Source organism: Cololabis saira, chromosome 24 (assembly GCF_033807715.1).
Source record: "Cololabis saira isolate AMF1-May2022 chromosome 24, fColSai1.1, whole genome shotgun sequence".
In the NCBI taxonomy this organism is placed as follows: Eukaryota; Metazoa; Chordata; class Actinopteri; order Beloniformes; family Belonidae; genus Cololabis; species Cololabis saira.
The window spans coordinates 15,460,053-15,475,287 of record NC_084610.1 but is presented as its reverse complement, the minus strand read 5'-3'; the positions used below and the strand labels follow the sequence as shown (position 1 = coordinate 15,475,287).

The window sequence follows — 15,235 nt, the reverse complement described above, 5'->3', positions numbered from 1 at the left end:
GACGCTGCTGTTCAGGATGTCCCAGTTTCACAGTTAGTCAAGTTCTCACTTCCTGAGAAGCGGAAACTTAAGCTCATTTACAAGATTCCTTCACAGAAACACGTGAGCTGAAAGAACCCGACTAATAAGCCTCGTAGGCCCCGCGTTTGTTATCGGCTTCATGGATTAATTACTCCAAGATGCTGCCTCAATCGCTGTTCGGGCTGCAGTGCATTATGGGTAACGGGTCACTGCGGCTGGAATATAGTCGGACTACAGGGCTGCTATGAGGGCTGCCATTGAGAAACGGACGGGGAAGTAACAGCATTTATTTTAAAACGACGTATTTCAGCAGAGTAGAAGGTGGGCGGAGCCTAGCGGCCAGCAGGACTCATTGGTCGGGTTCTTTAAGAGGACGTGTTGGGAAGGATCTGGGTGCAGACTGAAGACCTGGACCGTCTCCAGGCTGCAGCCAGGTTGCATCATGAACCACCTTCAGAGAAACCACCCCCCTCCCCGTCAGATGCTACGATGAAACGAGGACGTTAGCGACGCCCTCCTCTGCAGACGGACAGTTACGGGAGCGATGCTCAAGCAGTCCCACAGTGATGAGTCTTCAACAAGTCCCCTGGACAGGAAGTGTGTGATCCAATCCCCCCCGTGTCCCCTCCATCACCACCGGCATGTCCGGCGATGCCGTCACTCCCGCCGGCTTCCTGCCGGGGAGGAAAGCCTCGAGTGCATCCGCCGCGTAGCTTCCCGGAGCGGAGGCCCCGCCCACCGACGGCTTCCTCCGGCGGGGCTCGGGCAGGGGGGGCCACATCCAGAATATTCCAGTAACAAGTACATCAAGTGAAGCTTCCACCCGTCCTCCAGAGGGAGGAGGGCTCTCCTGCACGCGGGCGTCGCCCCGCGGCGCCCCGCCCGCTCCGTCCTCGGTCTCCCCGGCCTGACCAGTCACATGACCGAGCAGCTCTTGGCTTTGTCCTTGCGCAGGTCCGAGGCCACGGCCGCCAGGTCGGGCCGGCCCGGCATGTGTGAGATCCGCTTGTTGGCGCGCGTCGTCTTGCTGCGCTTCACGTTCTTGCTGCTCTTGTTGATGCAGGCCAGCGTGGCCACGTGGAAGATGTCCCGGACGCTGTTCTCCGACTGCTGGGCCGAGCACTCGATGTACGGAGCCGAGATCTGCTTGGCCATGCTGGAGCCCTGGGGGGAGGAGAGGTCCGACATGTTAACGATGATTCACTCGTACGGATCAGTTCATCATTCACGTAGGGTTGTTGTTGGTAGCCTGTTTCAATTTTAGTTTTAGTCTAGTCTTTGAGTCAAGCTATCATTTTAGTTTTTATTAGTTACATTCATTCTCCTTTTAGTCGTGTCAAGTTTCAGTTTCAACTAAAAGTCTGAGCATTTTAGTCTTTTTTTAGTCAGAATTTAGTCTCGTTTTAGTCAAAGATTGTATTTAGCCGAACCCATTTTACAATTCAAACAAGTAGGCCTGTGTTGGGGAAAAAAAAAAAAAAAATTGATTTTCCTCAATCGATTCTCATTAATTCCTAAAAATCGATAAATGTGTCTAAAAGATTGATTTTTATTTTCGTTACGTTACAACTTTTGATATTTTTTGTTTATGCCCAAAAAAGGAATGTTTTGTTGGATACGAGAATAAGTTGTCCCATGGTTTTGCCTTTAAATACGTTTAAACGGTATGAAAATATAAAAGTTTTTACTTATAATTGCATAAATTGGTAAATTGGGAATGTGGGAAAAAATAAAAAGGATTTCACACGTCTGTTTGCTGTCCTGGAGTTTTTATTTTGTAATCTACATTTTAGTCTCGCTTTTATTCGTCAACGATATTGCATTATATATTTAATTATCGCTATCGTCACATGACCAGCATTTTCGTCTCTTTTTGCTCAGGTGATAAAGGTTTGTTGATGACGACATTTAGTCCCCGTTAGTCCTCAGACTGAACTTTCCTTCACGGCCTCACTGAGCACCACAGATAAATACCTGGTCATAGGAGACGGGCGTCTGCCGGTGGTTGGAGAGCTCCACCAGCGTGCTGAGGTCGGTGCGCAGGTCGGACTTGCAGCCGACCAGCAGCATCTTGGTGTTGGGACAGAACTCCTGGATCTCCCCTTTCCACTGAAAACAAACAAAGAAACAAAGTTAACGTGAGCCTCATCTGCTGCTTCTTGTAAATGACCTTCACCTTCAGGTTGTTTCACTGATCAAATCAGTGATGAATGCACTGATGCAGAGCAGAGCCCCCCCCCCCACCCCTGACCTCAGTACCAGAGGTTGGAGCTGGCACTTCCTGCAGCCCCGAGTGCTTTGAACCCTGGAAAGGAGCTGCAATAATCCCGCGTTTCCTGCCTGACAACAATAACCGCTCTGTGATCGACGGCGTTTCTCCCGGGGCTTTAAACTCAGGCTAATGTTCTCCGGGGTCGGCCGGCTGGCCGGGGATCAAGTTCATTCACGTGCTGGCGTGGCGGAGGGGGTTGCTCAATGTGTCTGCAAAGAACACATCGGCTCACCTGCAGCGTGCAGTGGGAGGAGCCGGCTCACCCGCCTGTTGCACCGGTTGTTTACCCAGCTGTACCTGCAGACCTGAGTTACAGCTGCCAGATGAGTCACCGCCGAGGTTCAGTATCAGTCACGTTCTCGGGGGGGTAGTTTTACATCCGGCTTTCTCATTTCGAGCCGGAGAAATAGCGGTGCACCGGCGGACCTTGACGCCTGACCTCAATTATCCAAAGTGAGCGTGCTGGCAGGAGAAGCCACCCGTGTACTCCGGACCTGCTCGTCACTCCAGGAGCATCAGATCGTGTCTGATCGCCTCTGCAGCAAATGGGGGTGTTGCTGCACCGGAACTCAAGTTTATCAGGCGTTCCTTCTGCCAAGATGTAAAAATTGGAATGCAGGCGAGAGATAAAATTGCTGCAAATGCTCCTAGTGGCAAGTAAAAAAGCAATTACCAGGAGACGGTCAACTCCGACCCCACCTACTCTAGATGACTGGATTGGTATTACCGTAGATATTTAAGGATGGAAAAGCTGACCTTCCAACTAAAAACACAATGGGACATATTTTACAAAATTTGGAATAACTGCATCGTATTTATCACCCCCATGAGAGCAGATTTTATTTGATTTCACTGATATTATGTTGCAACTCAGTGATTTAACCCTTGACTGGGTTTTATGATTAATTCCACAACAGCAGCAGCAGCAGGTGACCCTCTGATATCTGTTCATAGTTCATGTAAACAGTCAAACTAAGTTGTATTGTATCAGAGTCCTTTCCAAGTGAATGTGGGAGCCCTAGCCGGCTCTGCTTATTCAAAACGTCTTTCTGATGCCAAAGGAGGAGGATTCACCTCCCATTGTTGTTTTCCCTCCACAAGTGCTGTGAAACTGGGTTCTATAAAAGCTCAGAGGAAAAAACCTGCAAACTTAGTCTATACCAGGGGTCGGCAACCCAAAATGTTGAAAGAGCCATATTGGACCAAAAACCCAAAAAAACAAATATGTTTGGAGCCGCAAAAAATGAAAAGTCTTGTATAAGCCTTAGAATGACGGCAACACATGCTGCATGTATCTATATTAGTTAGAACTGGGGGAAGATTTTTTTTTTTTATTATGCACTCGAAATGTCGACAAAAAAGTCGAAATGTCGACAAAAAAGTCGAAATGTCAAAATTAATGTTGAAGTACAATCTCGAGAAAAAAGTTGAGAAAAAAGTCGAAATGTTGAGGAAAAAAAGTCAAAATGTCGAGAAAAAAAGTCAAAATGTCGAGAAAAAAAGTCAAAATGTCGAGATTAAAAAGGAAAGGCAAAAAGGAGAAAAAAAGAAAAAAAGGAAAAAAAGGGGAAAAAAGAAAAAAAAAAGTAAAAAAGGAAGAAAAACGTCAAACATTTTTGAAAAAGCTCCAGGGAGCCACTAGGGCGGGGCTAAAGAGCCGCGGGTTGCCGACCCCTGGTCTATACTACTCTTGGACCAGTATACCTTGATGTCTAGTAATGTTCATTTTCAGGACTTAAACAAAACTGGAAGGACACTCATTTTCATTTACTTGAATATTGCTGTACCGTTTTATCTACTTGTCCTGTCCAAATAACGAAACAATTATGAAAAAATCAAATAAAAAAATGTAAAATTAATTTTAGATAATGGCACTTTTCCCACTAGTACCTACCAGAGTTATTATCGTTCACGAAAACGAACGAAATAACGAAAACTAAAATTGAAAAAACAATTTCGTTAACTGAACTAAATGAAAACGAAAATTAAAAGACAAAAACGATAACTGAAACTATATTGCGTGTTTAGAAAACTGACTAAAACGAACTGAAATTATAGATATAATTTCCTCCGTTTTCATCCCTGTCAATATAAGCCTCTTGGTATGATCAATTTATTCCGCTCTGGCTGTTCATCTCCAACTGGCAGCTACGGCACCTTAACGCCTCACGGTCCGTGACATCAAAACTAAAACTAAAACTAATAAAAACTAAACTAAAACTAAGCATTTTTGAAAATATAAAAAATAAAAACTAGCAAACCCACACTAAAAACAAATTAAAACTAACTGAATTGAAGGAGAAAAAGTCAAAACGAAATAAAACTAAAAAGAAAAATTCAAAACTATTATAACCCTGGTACCTACTCAGCTCGCCTCCACTCGGTTTGGCGCTTTCCCACTAGGGGTCTAACGTACCGAGGCGAGTAGTTACTTTTTCTGTATTTATTCTGCCAAGGTTCTAAGCGGCTGCATCTGACGTCATCACACTACTCCCGCCCCAGCGGCCGGACTGTTATGGAAAAGAAACCAGGCCAAGTTGAGTCGACCGAGCTGAGACTAGTAGAGCCGAGTAGTTACCAGTGGAAAAGTACCATAACAGAGCGGGAGCAGCTTCCCAGAGGAGCACGTACTGGGTGTGTCGCGTTGCAGCAGAACAATGAGCTACACGTCTCCATTATCCCCGTTTCCAGCACCGTCAGAGGAATGCACCGGGGTTGGATGTGGGATGTGGGAGCCGGCCAGCGCCGCCACAGCCATCCCGACGCGACCGCCGCGCAGCTCCGTGTGAGCTCCTGCTGACTCGGCAACATTTCCAGACCTCTAAAACGCGTCAACGCCAACCACCTTGCAGGCGCGCCGCAGCTTCAAAAGCCCTGCACGCTCCGTTGGGACCGAGACCGCAGGAGCGTCGGAGCAAGAGACTCTCGGCCTTTTTAAAAGTCGGAGACAGTAACTGCATGGGTGGGAAAGAACAGAACAAACCTTTTTCAGCACGCTGTCGAGGGTTTCGGGCCGGCTGATGTCGAAGCAGATGAGGACGGCGTCCGAGTCGGGGTAGGAGAGGGGCCTGACGTTGTCGTAGTACGGAGAGCCTGCAGGAAGAGGACAGACTTCATCAGTGACACTAGAGCATTGTAACCATGGCAACCAGACTTTGGAAACAAATGCTGCATTAGTAGAAAAAAAGAAAATGTGCTGACTTCAACAAGATGATCTGCAGAGGGGAAAAAATAAGAAAAAAAAAAGGAATCTCAAGAAACAGAACTTCAGAGCGAGGAAATGCCTCCCTCCTCAAATTGAAACCATGTGCGAGGGAGACGCCCTCCTCTCCGCCGGGTTGAGACATCTCCGGAGAGGAAGGGGGGAGGAAGGAGGAGAGGAGGCAAGCCAGGGGTGACCACACACACAACCAGCGGCCTAGAAATCTGGAGAATGTCATCTGCGGTAACTGAAAGGTCCCGGTGGGAGGTCCTCTCCTCTCCAAACACCGGCGCAGAGAGGACGCAGGAATGCACCGTCTCTCCCAGACACCGTTACGTTTCCTTGTCTAAACAGTCTGCGCTGGAAACGACGCAGCGTTCAACAAAAGCTCCCCGGGCCGGGCCTGGACGCAGAGCGGCACAGGCCCGGGTCCGCCTGCAGGACATCTGCACCGGCACGCAGCTCCAGTTTCTGACAGTTTTTGTTTGTTCTGGCTCCACTGTTAAGTTATGCAGGGGGGGAAGAGAGAGAAAACGGTCTTAAAACACACCAAAACTCCAGTAACACGTTAATTTGATTCTGTAAAACATTTGTGCATCAGCTTGTGGCGTTCATCTGGGTCAAAACAAACAAAACCACCCACAAAAGATGCAGTATGACGATACACATCAAGCTATTTCTGCAGCCGTGGACGAGCGTCACATCTAATTCAATTCAATCTTATCTATATAGCGTCTATTACAACAGAAGTTGTCTCTAGGCGCTTTCCAGAGACCAGAACATAAACCCCTGAGCAATTATCTCACAGCAGAACCTGGATCTGCCTGATCTGGGGCAAAACCTCCACACCAGCGAGCACTCGTAGGCTATGACCCGGTACCGAGACGCAGGACGGCGTCATAGGCGTAAACATTCATGCAAACTACTGGCTTTTAAGTCAACAGACGAACAGAGTTCATGTGAACCACATCTTTATTCCAATGGCAGATACTGCTGAAACGGTGGAAGCAGAGTGCTCTGTAGTATTTAACGGTCGTACGATCAATACCTGCGCTAACTCGCAACACCTTTGTAGCCACAACTCCAAATTAGATCACGTTTTTTTCTTTGTTTTTTTAAAAAGGAGTCACTAGGAGACTGGCCATCTTGACGTGGGACAGCTGATCTATACACAGGATCAAAGACGTCTCCAAGATTCTCATGTTCTGCTGCGTTTCATTTGCAAAAGCAGCGTTTAAACATTCCTGTGGTTTCTTTAGCAGAAAGCGACGTGTCATTAATCATCCCCCGTAGTCCTCAGGACCTCGTGCCGAGGTCTCTTAAACGTGTAAACCAGCTCAAACATCTGCTTCAGGAGAATCCAGGTACATCGGTGACAGAACATCTGCTGGTTCCAGGATATTTTTAGTCTGGTGTCGTGCTCGGCTCCAGCGCTGCATTCCCTTCAGGGTGGAGCAAATCTGTGTGTCTAAACAGTTATTACAGTTTCTTTCAGGCAGGGCTTTAATTTTCCACTTTTTCCCCTCGAGATTATTGTGCAAAGTTTCTAGGTAGATGATTTGTGCACCCCCCCCGGGGTGGAGGAACACCAGTCCTCTGATATTATTTACCATTATTCCTGGCCGGCTTGCCATAAATCAAACATTACTGCGTTGTTTCAAAGGGTTTCTGGCCTTTTACGCTCTTACTGCTGGAATAAATGTCATTTAACGACAGACATATCCGAGCTGCTGGGGGCAGAGTGTGGAGTCATGCTGGTTAGTCTGCACATCTCAGTGAAACTACACCAAGACCGGACGTTAAGTGCATATTCAGACCATTACCGAGGGAAACATGCAAATGCTTTTCAGGGGACTTTTAATGGGGAACATCTTCTTGGTCTGCAGTTTCTAGCAGAGCCGTGACTCCGTAGCAGCTGCGCCCGAGACCAGCCGCTGCGTCGAGGTCATCTTCCTGCCAAGCGGAAAGATAAGAGGAAATCCCTGCGCTAAAACACACAAAGACCTGGCGACCGTCATCTAATTAGTTCCTGTCATTGTTCTCCCACAGGATCTCTAAATCTGGAGAGAAGACACAACCCCGTCCCGCGTCCTTTAGCACGCCGCCAGCTCCCGCTGTCTTACATTTCCATCCGCCGGCAGCAGAGCGGCACTGATGAAATGCAAGCGAGCATCCACCGCTGTCCTGATTAGGCGTCTGGGATAAAAATCACCGCGACGGATTTACATGAAACGACTCGGAAAATACACCCCGGTCTGTTCCTGCCGTGACTCGCGCCGGCTGAATCTCCAGATGTTTCCAAACTGCCAAAAATGTGATGCTCGCCTTTCTGGAATACAGTTCTTCCCATTTTCCAGGATGTTTCAGGCATCTGCAAACGTCACGGATGGAAAAAACTAAAATAAATTCACCTCGTCTCGGCACATGAGTGGAATGTGGCTCAGTTTGAAGATACTGCAACAGGTCTGCCGCTGTAATGCATAGCAAACATGGCTGAGCAGAGCAGAGGGGAAGGTACGGGGGAGGGGGGGGCAATCCAGCCTTCGGGGGCTCTGTGGAAACAACAAACGTAGCAGGCGTGCACAGCCGTGCACAGCCGTCCTGCGGCATGAGCGCAAACACAACTTCTGTCGTACAAACAGAGTCAAGGCCGGGAAGCAATTTCTACTAAAGTCAACTCATATCTGCAGCTGTTGCTGTGGCAACGCAGACATCCGTGGAGGTAAACACTGCTGCCATTGTGCTGATACCGTGCTAAACGTACGATATGAAGGAGTACGAGTTCATCACCAGAACAAGACGTATCTAAAATAAAGAAAGTCTGGAGAGGTTTGCAGGATACTGCAACACCATGAACTCAGATTAGAGGACAATTACCCAGCATTCCCCATCGGTGCATTTGCTGCACCTCTGAAGGGGGTCGTATGAAGTAACACCAGTTTCAAAAGAGGCCCCTCCTGCAGAAGTCATTTGTCATAATTCAGCTGTGGGAATGCAACATTTAATTGCTGCCATCTGTCTCTAATCATTTCCCTTCGGATTCGTGGAAACGCAACGTCTCAATATTGGTTTCTGACAAATAGGAGGAAAAGACAAACATCCTTCATGGAGGGGAATGTGCCAAGCTTCACTCCAACGACACCGGGAGGCGTTGGTGACGGCCCTGCAATCACATTAACGGCAATGTGTGAAGTGCGTCCACGAGGAAAAACACGTGGACGCACTAAAGGACGGTCACATGCTTCTCACCGGCCAAGTGGCTGGAGGGAGCACGGAGTGTGATGTGCAACATTACAGGCTCCTTCCATGACATTAGCAGACAGGAAGCCTGGTAATCTCTCCCAGGATTCCCTCGTCCTTCACTCGACGCGCCGCATCCCCCGCCCCGCTGCCGGCCGGCAAATTCCTCTGTGATTTAATTTCCCCCCTGGAAACGAGGTGAGGGCTTTGGTGATCCGTGCCACTCCTTTCAGTGGCTGAGGATCGCGGCCTGCTGGGTACAATAGGGGTCTTTGTGGAGGAGGAAGTAGAAACCTTTAGTCTGAGGAATGCCAGACATGCGGCTCCAATTCACTGAGCCCAGAAATGTGATCCGACGCAACAATGGCTGCCGAGAGAGGGCTGGAGGAGGCAGAGCGTGTGAGCAGTTTAGGAGCTTACCGAGGGGCAGGGGGAAGAAAAAGGTCCTGCAGCTAAGCTGTCGCACGCAGGGCAGCAGATGCAACGTCCCAGAAACTTTAGGGGAAACCGATCCGAGCCGCTCCACCTCAACTGTCGTTGGGTCGTCTGTTAAAACTGGTTTAGGTGACGGAGTGGGGTCCAGCAGCTGTTTGGGGGGAGGAAAGGTTCCCAGGGACAAATATTCCCACAAGAAATCCAGCAGGTCTTCCACCAGAGTCCAGCCCTCGGTGATGAATCCATGCGTTGATTGACGGGATGTTACACGCAGCTCTCTCAAAGCCGTCGTCATCAGTGCTTTCAAACAAACGATGGATCATGTGTTTTACCTCAAACAACCACAGGTTAGCTCATTGTTGGTCAGGTTTTACCGTTTCTGCCAGATGTAACGAGAGGTTTTCAAAATAAAGAGTCATGCTAACATGCCGCATGGCACAGCCGGCCAAATTAGCAACCAGATGACTAACAGGGGGTGGGTCACATGATCAATAGTCATTTCAACAGAGACCAACACCCCCCAAGTTGATGATTTCCTGAGGTTTTATTGTGCAAAATCACCACAGATACTTAGTACAACAGCTCCTCCTTCAACCACCAACCTACAAATCTGTTCATAGCAGCCGTTTGAGTTCAAAGTGAGGAGTTGAGTTAACACCCCGAAAAACAAAAGGTGATGTCCTTTTTTAGGATATTAAGCAACACCACCTTCCTTCTACGGTTAGAGCCGTTTGTGGGTTCTTTGTGCATTTAGTCCCAGCAGGTTCAGACTTCCCAAGTGCAGGCTGGACCGGGAGGTTCTTATTGTCCATTAGGAATGGGTGATATTTTACCGTTCACGATATACCGTCAAAAAAATTCCTCACGATAAGAATTTGTATCTCTTGGTAAAAACGATAAATTCCCATTGATGAAGTTTTTGTGTAAAGCTGATTTATGGTTCTGTGGTTAAATCCACGCACAACGTACGTGAAGGAAGGAAGGAAGGGAAAACAAGGAAAGAAGAAAGGAAGGGAAAACAAGGAAAGAAGAAAGGAAGGGAAAACAAGGAAAGAAGAAAGGAAGGGAAAACAAGGAAAGAAGAAAGGAAGGGAAAACAAGGAAAGAAGAAAGGAAGGGAAAACAAGGAAAGGGAGAAAAGAGGAAAGAAATGAGAAAGAAATGAGAAAGAAAGAAATGAGAAAGAAAGAAAGAAATGAGAAAGAAAGAAAGAAAGAAAGAAAGAAAGAAAGAAAGAAAGAAAGAAAGAAAGAAAGAAAGAAAGAAAGAAAGAAAGAAAGAAAGAAAGAAAGAAAGAAAGAAAGAAAGAAAGAAAGAAAGAAAGAAAGAAAGAAAGAAAGAAAGAAAGAAAGAAAGAAAGAAAGAAAGAAAAAATAATAAATTCCCGTTGATGACATTTTTGTGTAACAAACATGGCGGATCTGAGAGCGAGATAGATTTATAGTTGAAAAGGTGGAGTTGAATTGGTATTTTTTTTTATCGTTATCGGGATAAATGCCAGAAGTTATCGTGATACATTTTTTAGTCCATACCGCCCATCCCTATTGTCCATCAACAAAAGCCTCCAGGACCTGAAAGTTCTGGGACATTTACCTCTACTACGATGAGAACGGCCTGGGCGCGGGACAGGTGGCACCTCACCGCGCTCCCGTCCTGTTTGCCGTTCAAACAAACTCCTCCGCGCCTCATTCAGCCGCCCAGACAGACGGAGACAGACGGACTAACCGCTTCCTGCGCCGGTGAAAGGAGCGGGACGCATCAAAGACCGCCGAGCCCCGGCAGGCCCGCCGCCGTCGCCAAGAAAGGCCAGCTCAGACGAGCAGGGCGGGGGCTGGGCAGAACCGGCAGGCGTTTACCTTAATGATCCTAATTACCCCCCCCTTGCACCGGCAACCCCCCCCCCAGGCTGCTCATTACCACTCATCACTGCAGAACAAAGACCACCTCCACACGTAGGTGCGTTTGGTGAGCAGTCTTCACCACCGCCACCGGCCTTTGTCTGAGCACATGCTTGATCCCCCCCCCCAACTCGGGGGATCAGGGATCGATCCGATCGGCCCTGGCCGAGGGGGGGTCTACAAAGAGACCAGCCGAGCTGAAAGCCGTATCAATCAGTCCCTGGGTGTGTGCAGGGTGGGGGTTTAGGGCCGAGGGTGGGGGGTGGGGATCCGAGCCTCCATCTGAATATCCACCGATCTAATGGGAAACAACCCCCCCCTTTTACGAAGCAGATAGAGAAAGGAAAACGGCTCGCTGCAGCCGGCCGACAACAAACCTCACCCTGGTTTTCATTTCTTCTCACTTCAACAAACATGAACCTAAAGCTGCCCCCCACCCTTCATGTTCATCTGCTAACAGCGGTCAGGGGAGTCTAGGACGACACCCGGCCTGGAACACGGTTCTGTTCTGCCCCCACCACCACCACCAGATAAACGGTTCAGGCTGGTCCCAACGTTTGAGAAAGTTATTCAGACATCGCTCAGGAATTCCAGGCCGGAGACCCACAACAGCTGGCAGCCGGCTTATCCCCGCCCCCCCCGCCTCAATCACACCTCACTGCTCTGCTATTCACTGCTCCTTTGGCCCGGGCCAGAGGAGGATGAGGAGGGGGGGGGGGTCCTCCTATACGGGCCTACATCGTTGCCTGGCAATGGAACGGGCCTGTTGCGTCTGTATGGACCATATGGTGGCGGTGGGCCTGTGCAGAGGCTGATACGCTGCTGACACTGACCCCCCCTCTCCCTCCTCCTCGGACTGGGTTTGTTTACACACGTAAAGCACAAAAACACATAAAAAAGCAGCTGCTTTGGACCTGAAGTCCAACAAGCAGCGCCAGAACAGCCTCGGTTGCACAACCGGCCAGAGAAAACACAGGCAGCCGGTTTCACAATGTGAGGAGTGTGGAGCACGAGCACAGAACCAGGTTCTGGTCCCGGCCTGCCTTGGTTATGCTAGTTCAGAGGTACAAGTTCTGGTTCTAGTGGGGGTTTTTTCTTGTGAAAAGGGTTGGCGTCATAAGCTGAGAACCCATTTACACAGAGCAAAAACGGTGGTGTTTTAATGCGTTTTGGCCGTTCGTTTACACGAAAACGAAGCTCAAAGTCACCAAAAACAACCATTTCTGAAAACTCCGGCCAAAGTGGAGATTTGCAAAACCTCCGTCTTCACGTTTGCTTGTAAACAGGGAAACAGACATTTAGACTTTAGAACGTCACATTATGCGACAGAAACGTCACCAGCGTCATGAGTGCGACCTGTGTTTACAATTTGTTTGGCCACCGTCAATATTTTCTTGTATTTTACCTGTTTTATATTCTAAAGTCACACATAAAAGTAACTCCACTTCTCTGTGACTCCAAACGAAAGACTCTTGTTCATCTTGGAAGTAACTGGAAGTTACTCGTGTCATTTGTTGACGTTTTTTTCCAGGATTCTGATTGGCTAGCATGACTTTATGCTTCTCGTTACACTGCCCCCTGTAGGTCTGGCTGCTCATAGCACCTTAACAGCGTATTTATGCGGGTTCGTGTAAATGATGGTATTTTTCAAAACGTAGAGGGGGAAATATCTGTTTTTGTAAATACCTGGCTATGTGTAAACGTGGCCTTAGGCTTCAGTCTACACCTTTTGGTCCTTGGTTTTTAGTTAAAGGAGCTTGAGGCAAGAATAAGAAATGAGACTCATTAGCGCCACGACGGCCGTTGGGGGTACTGCAGCCAACCGTGAAGCTGGCACGGGAGAACGCACATGCAGCGTCATGTGACGTCACATCCACAGGACAGCGCGGGAAATTCGGGCCCGAATTGCAGCACATTTTGCAGCACACAGCCTGTTCAAGGCAACGGAGAGATACACTAGAGGTAGGGCTGTGCGATTAATCGATTTTAAATCTAAATCGGATTTATTAATCAAGACGATGTTAAAAAAAGGAAAATCGATTTTCCTTTTTTGCAGCTGCATTACAGACAGAGCTCGTCTAGTCATCTTTGTTTGGTCAAGAAAACTGTAAATGTTGTCACTTTACTAAACTCGAGGATTTACAGTATCTTTCAATTGCACTTCATTCCCAATAGGGAAATTTGTTTACTATTTTTTTTTTAAATAAAAGATAAAATATTTGAAACAATTTATTCCATTGTCTTTTGTAGTTTTACCAAAAAAGTCAAAATCGAAAATCGGGTTTTCGGAGGAAAAAAAAAAAAAAAATCTGGATTTTATTTTTGTCCAAAATCACCCAGCCCTAACTAGAGGGATCATTCTTTTTGGTTTGGAACACTTCATCTGACATGATTACTAGAAAACTTAAAATGTATACGCATTTTTTTAATAAATCCTGCCTCAAGCTCCTTTAAAAATGTGTGTGTAATTATATATATATATATTTTATATTACACTGATGATTTACGCCTGTACTTTGGGTAATTTGTGTTGTGGAAATTGAAAGGACCAATAAACTAAACAGGTTCTAGTCTGGAAGGTTAGGAGTGGTAGGAGCAACCAACTTTAGAGCGCGCACACACACACACACACACACACACACACACACACACACACACACACACACACACACACACACACACACACACACACACACACACACACACACACACACACACACACACACACACACACACACACACACACACACACACACACACACACACACACACACACACACACACACACACACACACATGACCAGCTCAGAGACATGTCCACACATGTCCCCACTCACACACTCACACTAACATGTCCACACACACTCACACCTACCCGAGGTGTCCCACAGACTGAGCTCGATCCTCTGCGTGTCGATCTCAAAACTGGCCGTGTAGTTCTCGAACACCGTGGGCACGTAGCTCTGCAAGACACGGACAGGACAGGGTCAGGGGTCAGCGGGTCACCATCACTGGGTCAGGGGGGGTCTGGTCCCGGTCCAGGTCCAGGGTCTCACCTCGGGGAAGCAGTCCTTGGCGAACACGTGCAGCAGCGCGGTCTTGCCCACCTGGCTGTCCCCCACCACCACGATCTTGCACGTCACGCTGGTGCTGGGCTCCATGCCGGCGTCCGCGGGCTTCGGGACCGCTCGTCGGTCCTTCATGGGCGTGTCCGTGGGTCCGGGTCCGGGGCGTCTCCTCAGCAGCGCGGAGAGACACGAGCACGAGGGGGTCCGGGGCTCCGTGTGTCCGTGCTGGCTGCTCGTCGTCCCCGCCAGCTCTAGCAGCTCTGAGCCGCCGCGGCCAACGCAGAGTATTTATACCGCGGAGCCAGCCAATCAGCGACGCCGCTGCGCTGCGTAAGGCTGCGTGCGCGCCCCCGCGGCAGCGGGGTCGGCGCCGTCCAGCCCCGGGCAGGGCGCCCCCTTCAGGTTAAACACTGGCAGGTACACAGGCAACTACATACACTAACATCTGGGAGGTGAAAATACATCTCTTTAAAAATGTATATTAGTGAGAGGACTTTATATCGGAGACAAATCTTGCTTAAAGCTTGCCATAACTGCTAGTTATAGTTTGCATTTTGCTTACAAATTTCAGTATCTAAGCTGCCTTTGATTTATGGAGCTAGAACAGTCTCATAATTCGCAAATGCACACACCGTTTCACAAATGCACAGGACAAAATTCACAAATGCACACACTGATTCTTTATTCCACCAACTAGAAATATTAATCACTTTTCTAAGCAAACGGCGCTAACACAGTTCAAACAGCAGGTGTATCCGCCCCTTTAATCTGATTGGTTTACGAATAAGTCGTGTTTTATTCACTGCTCTGCGTCCCCCACATGGGGTGCGCTCATATGATTGGCTGAAACAAAGGAAGATATCTGATTGGTTGCAGATCCTTCCGTGTTAAAAAAAACGTATTTGTGGATTGAGTCACATCAGGGGGGTCTCAAAAATCACACGCAAATCCAGCGCAGCTCACAGACAAAAACACGTTTGTAAATTAGGTTTTACTTGTGTGTGCATCAAAAATACATTTGTAGCCTATATCTTGTCCTACGCACGTGTAAATTGTTCTGTGCATTTGTGAAATTTGTCCTGTGCATGTGTGAAACGGT

The 15,235-nt window shown here is 48.0% G+C and overlaps 1 protein-coding gene across 1 annotated transcript; it reads right to left on the bottom strand.

Annotated features, from left to right (window-relative positions):
- Positions 1-272: 272 nt before the first annotated feature.
- On the bottom strand, positions 273-14,384 carry rnd3a (Rho family GTPase 3a). The gene is made up of 5 exons (XM_061715493.1): positions 14,125-14,384; positions 13,944-14,031; positions 5,277-5,386; positions 1,996-2,130; positions 273-1,185 (listed from the first exon to the last, which is right to left on the bottom strand). Exons 1-5 carry the CDS (start codon positions 14,269-14,271, stop codon positions 937-939), a joined length of 729 nt encoding a protein of 242 aa, XP_061571477.1. The 5' UTR covers positions 14,272-14,384; the 3' UTR covers positions 273-936.
- Positions 14,385-15,235: the final 851 nt, after the last annotated feature.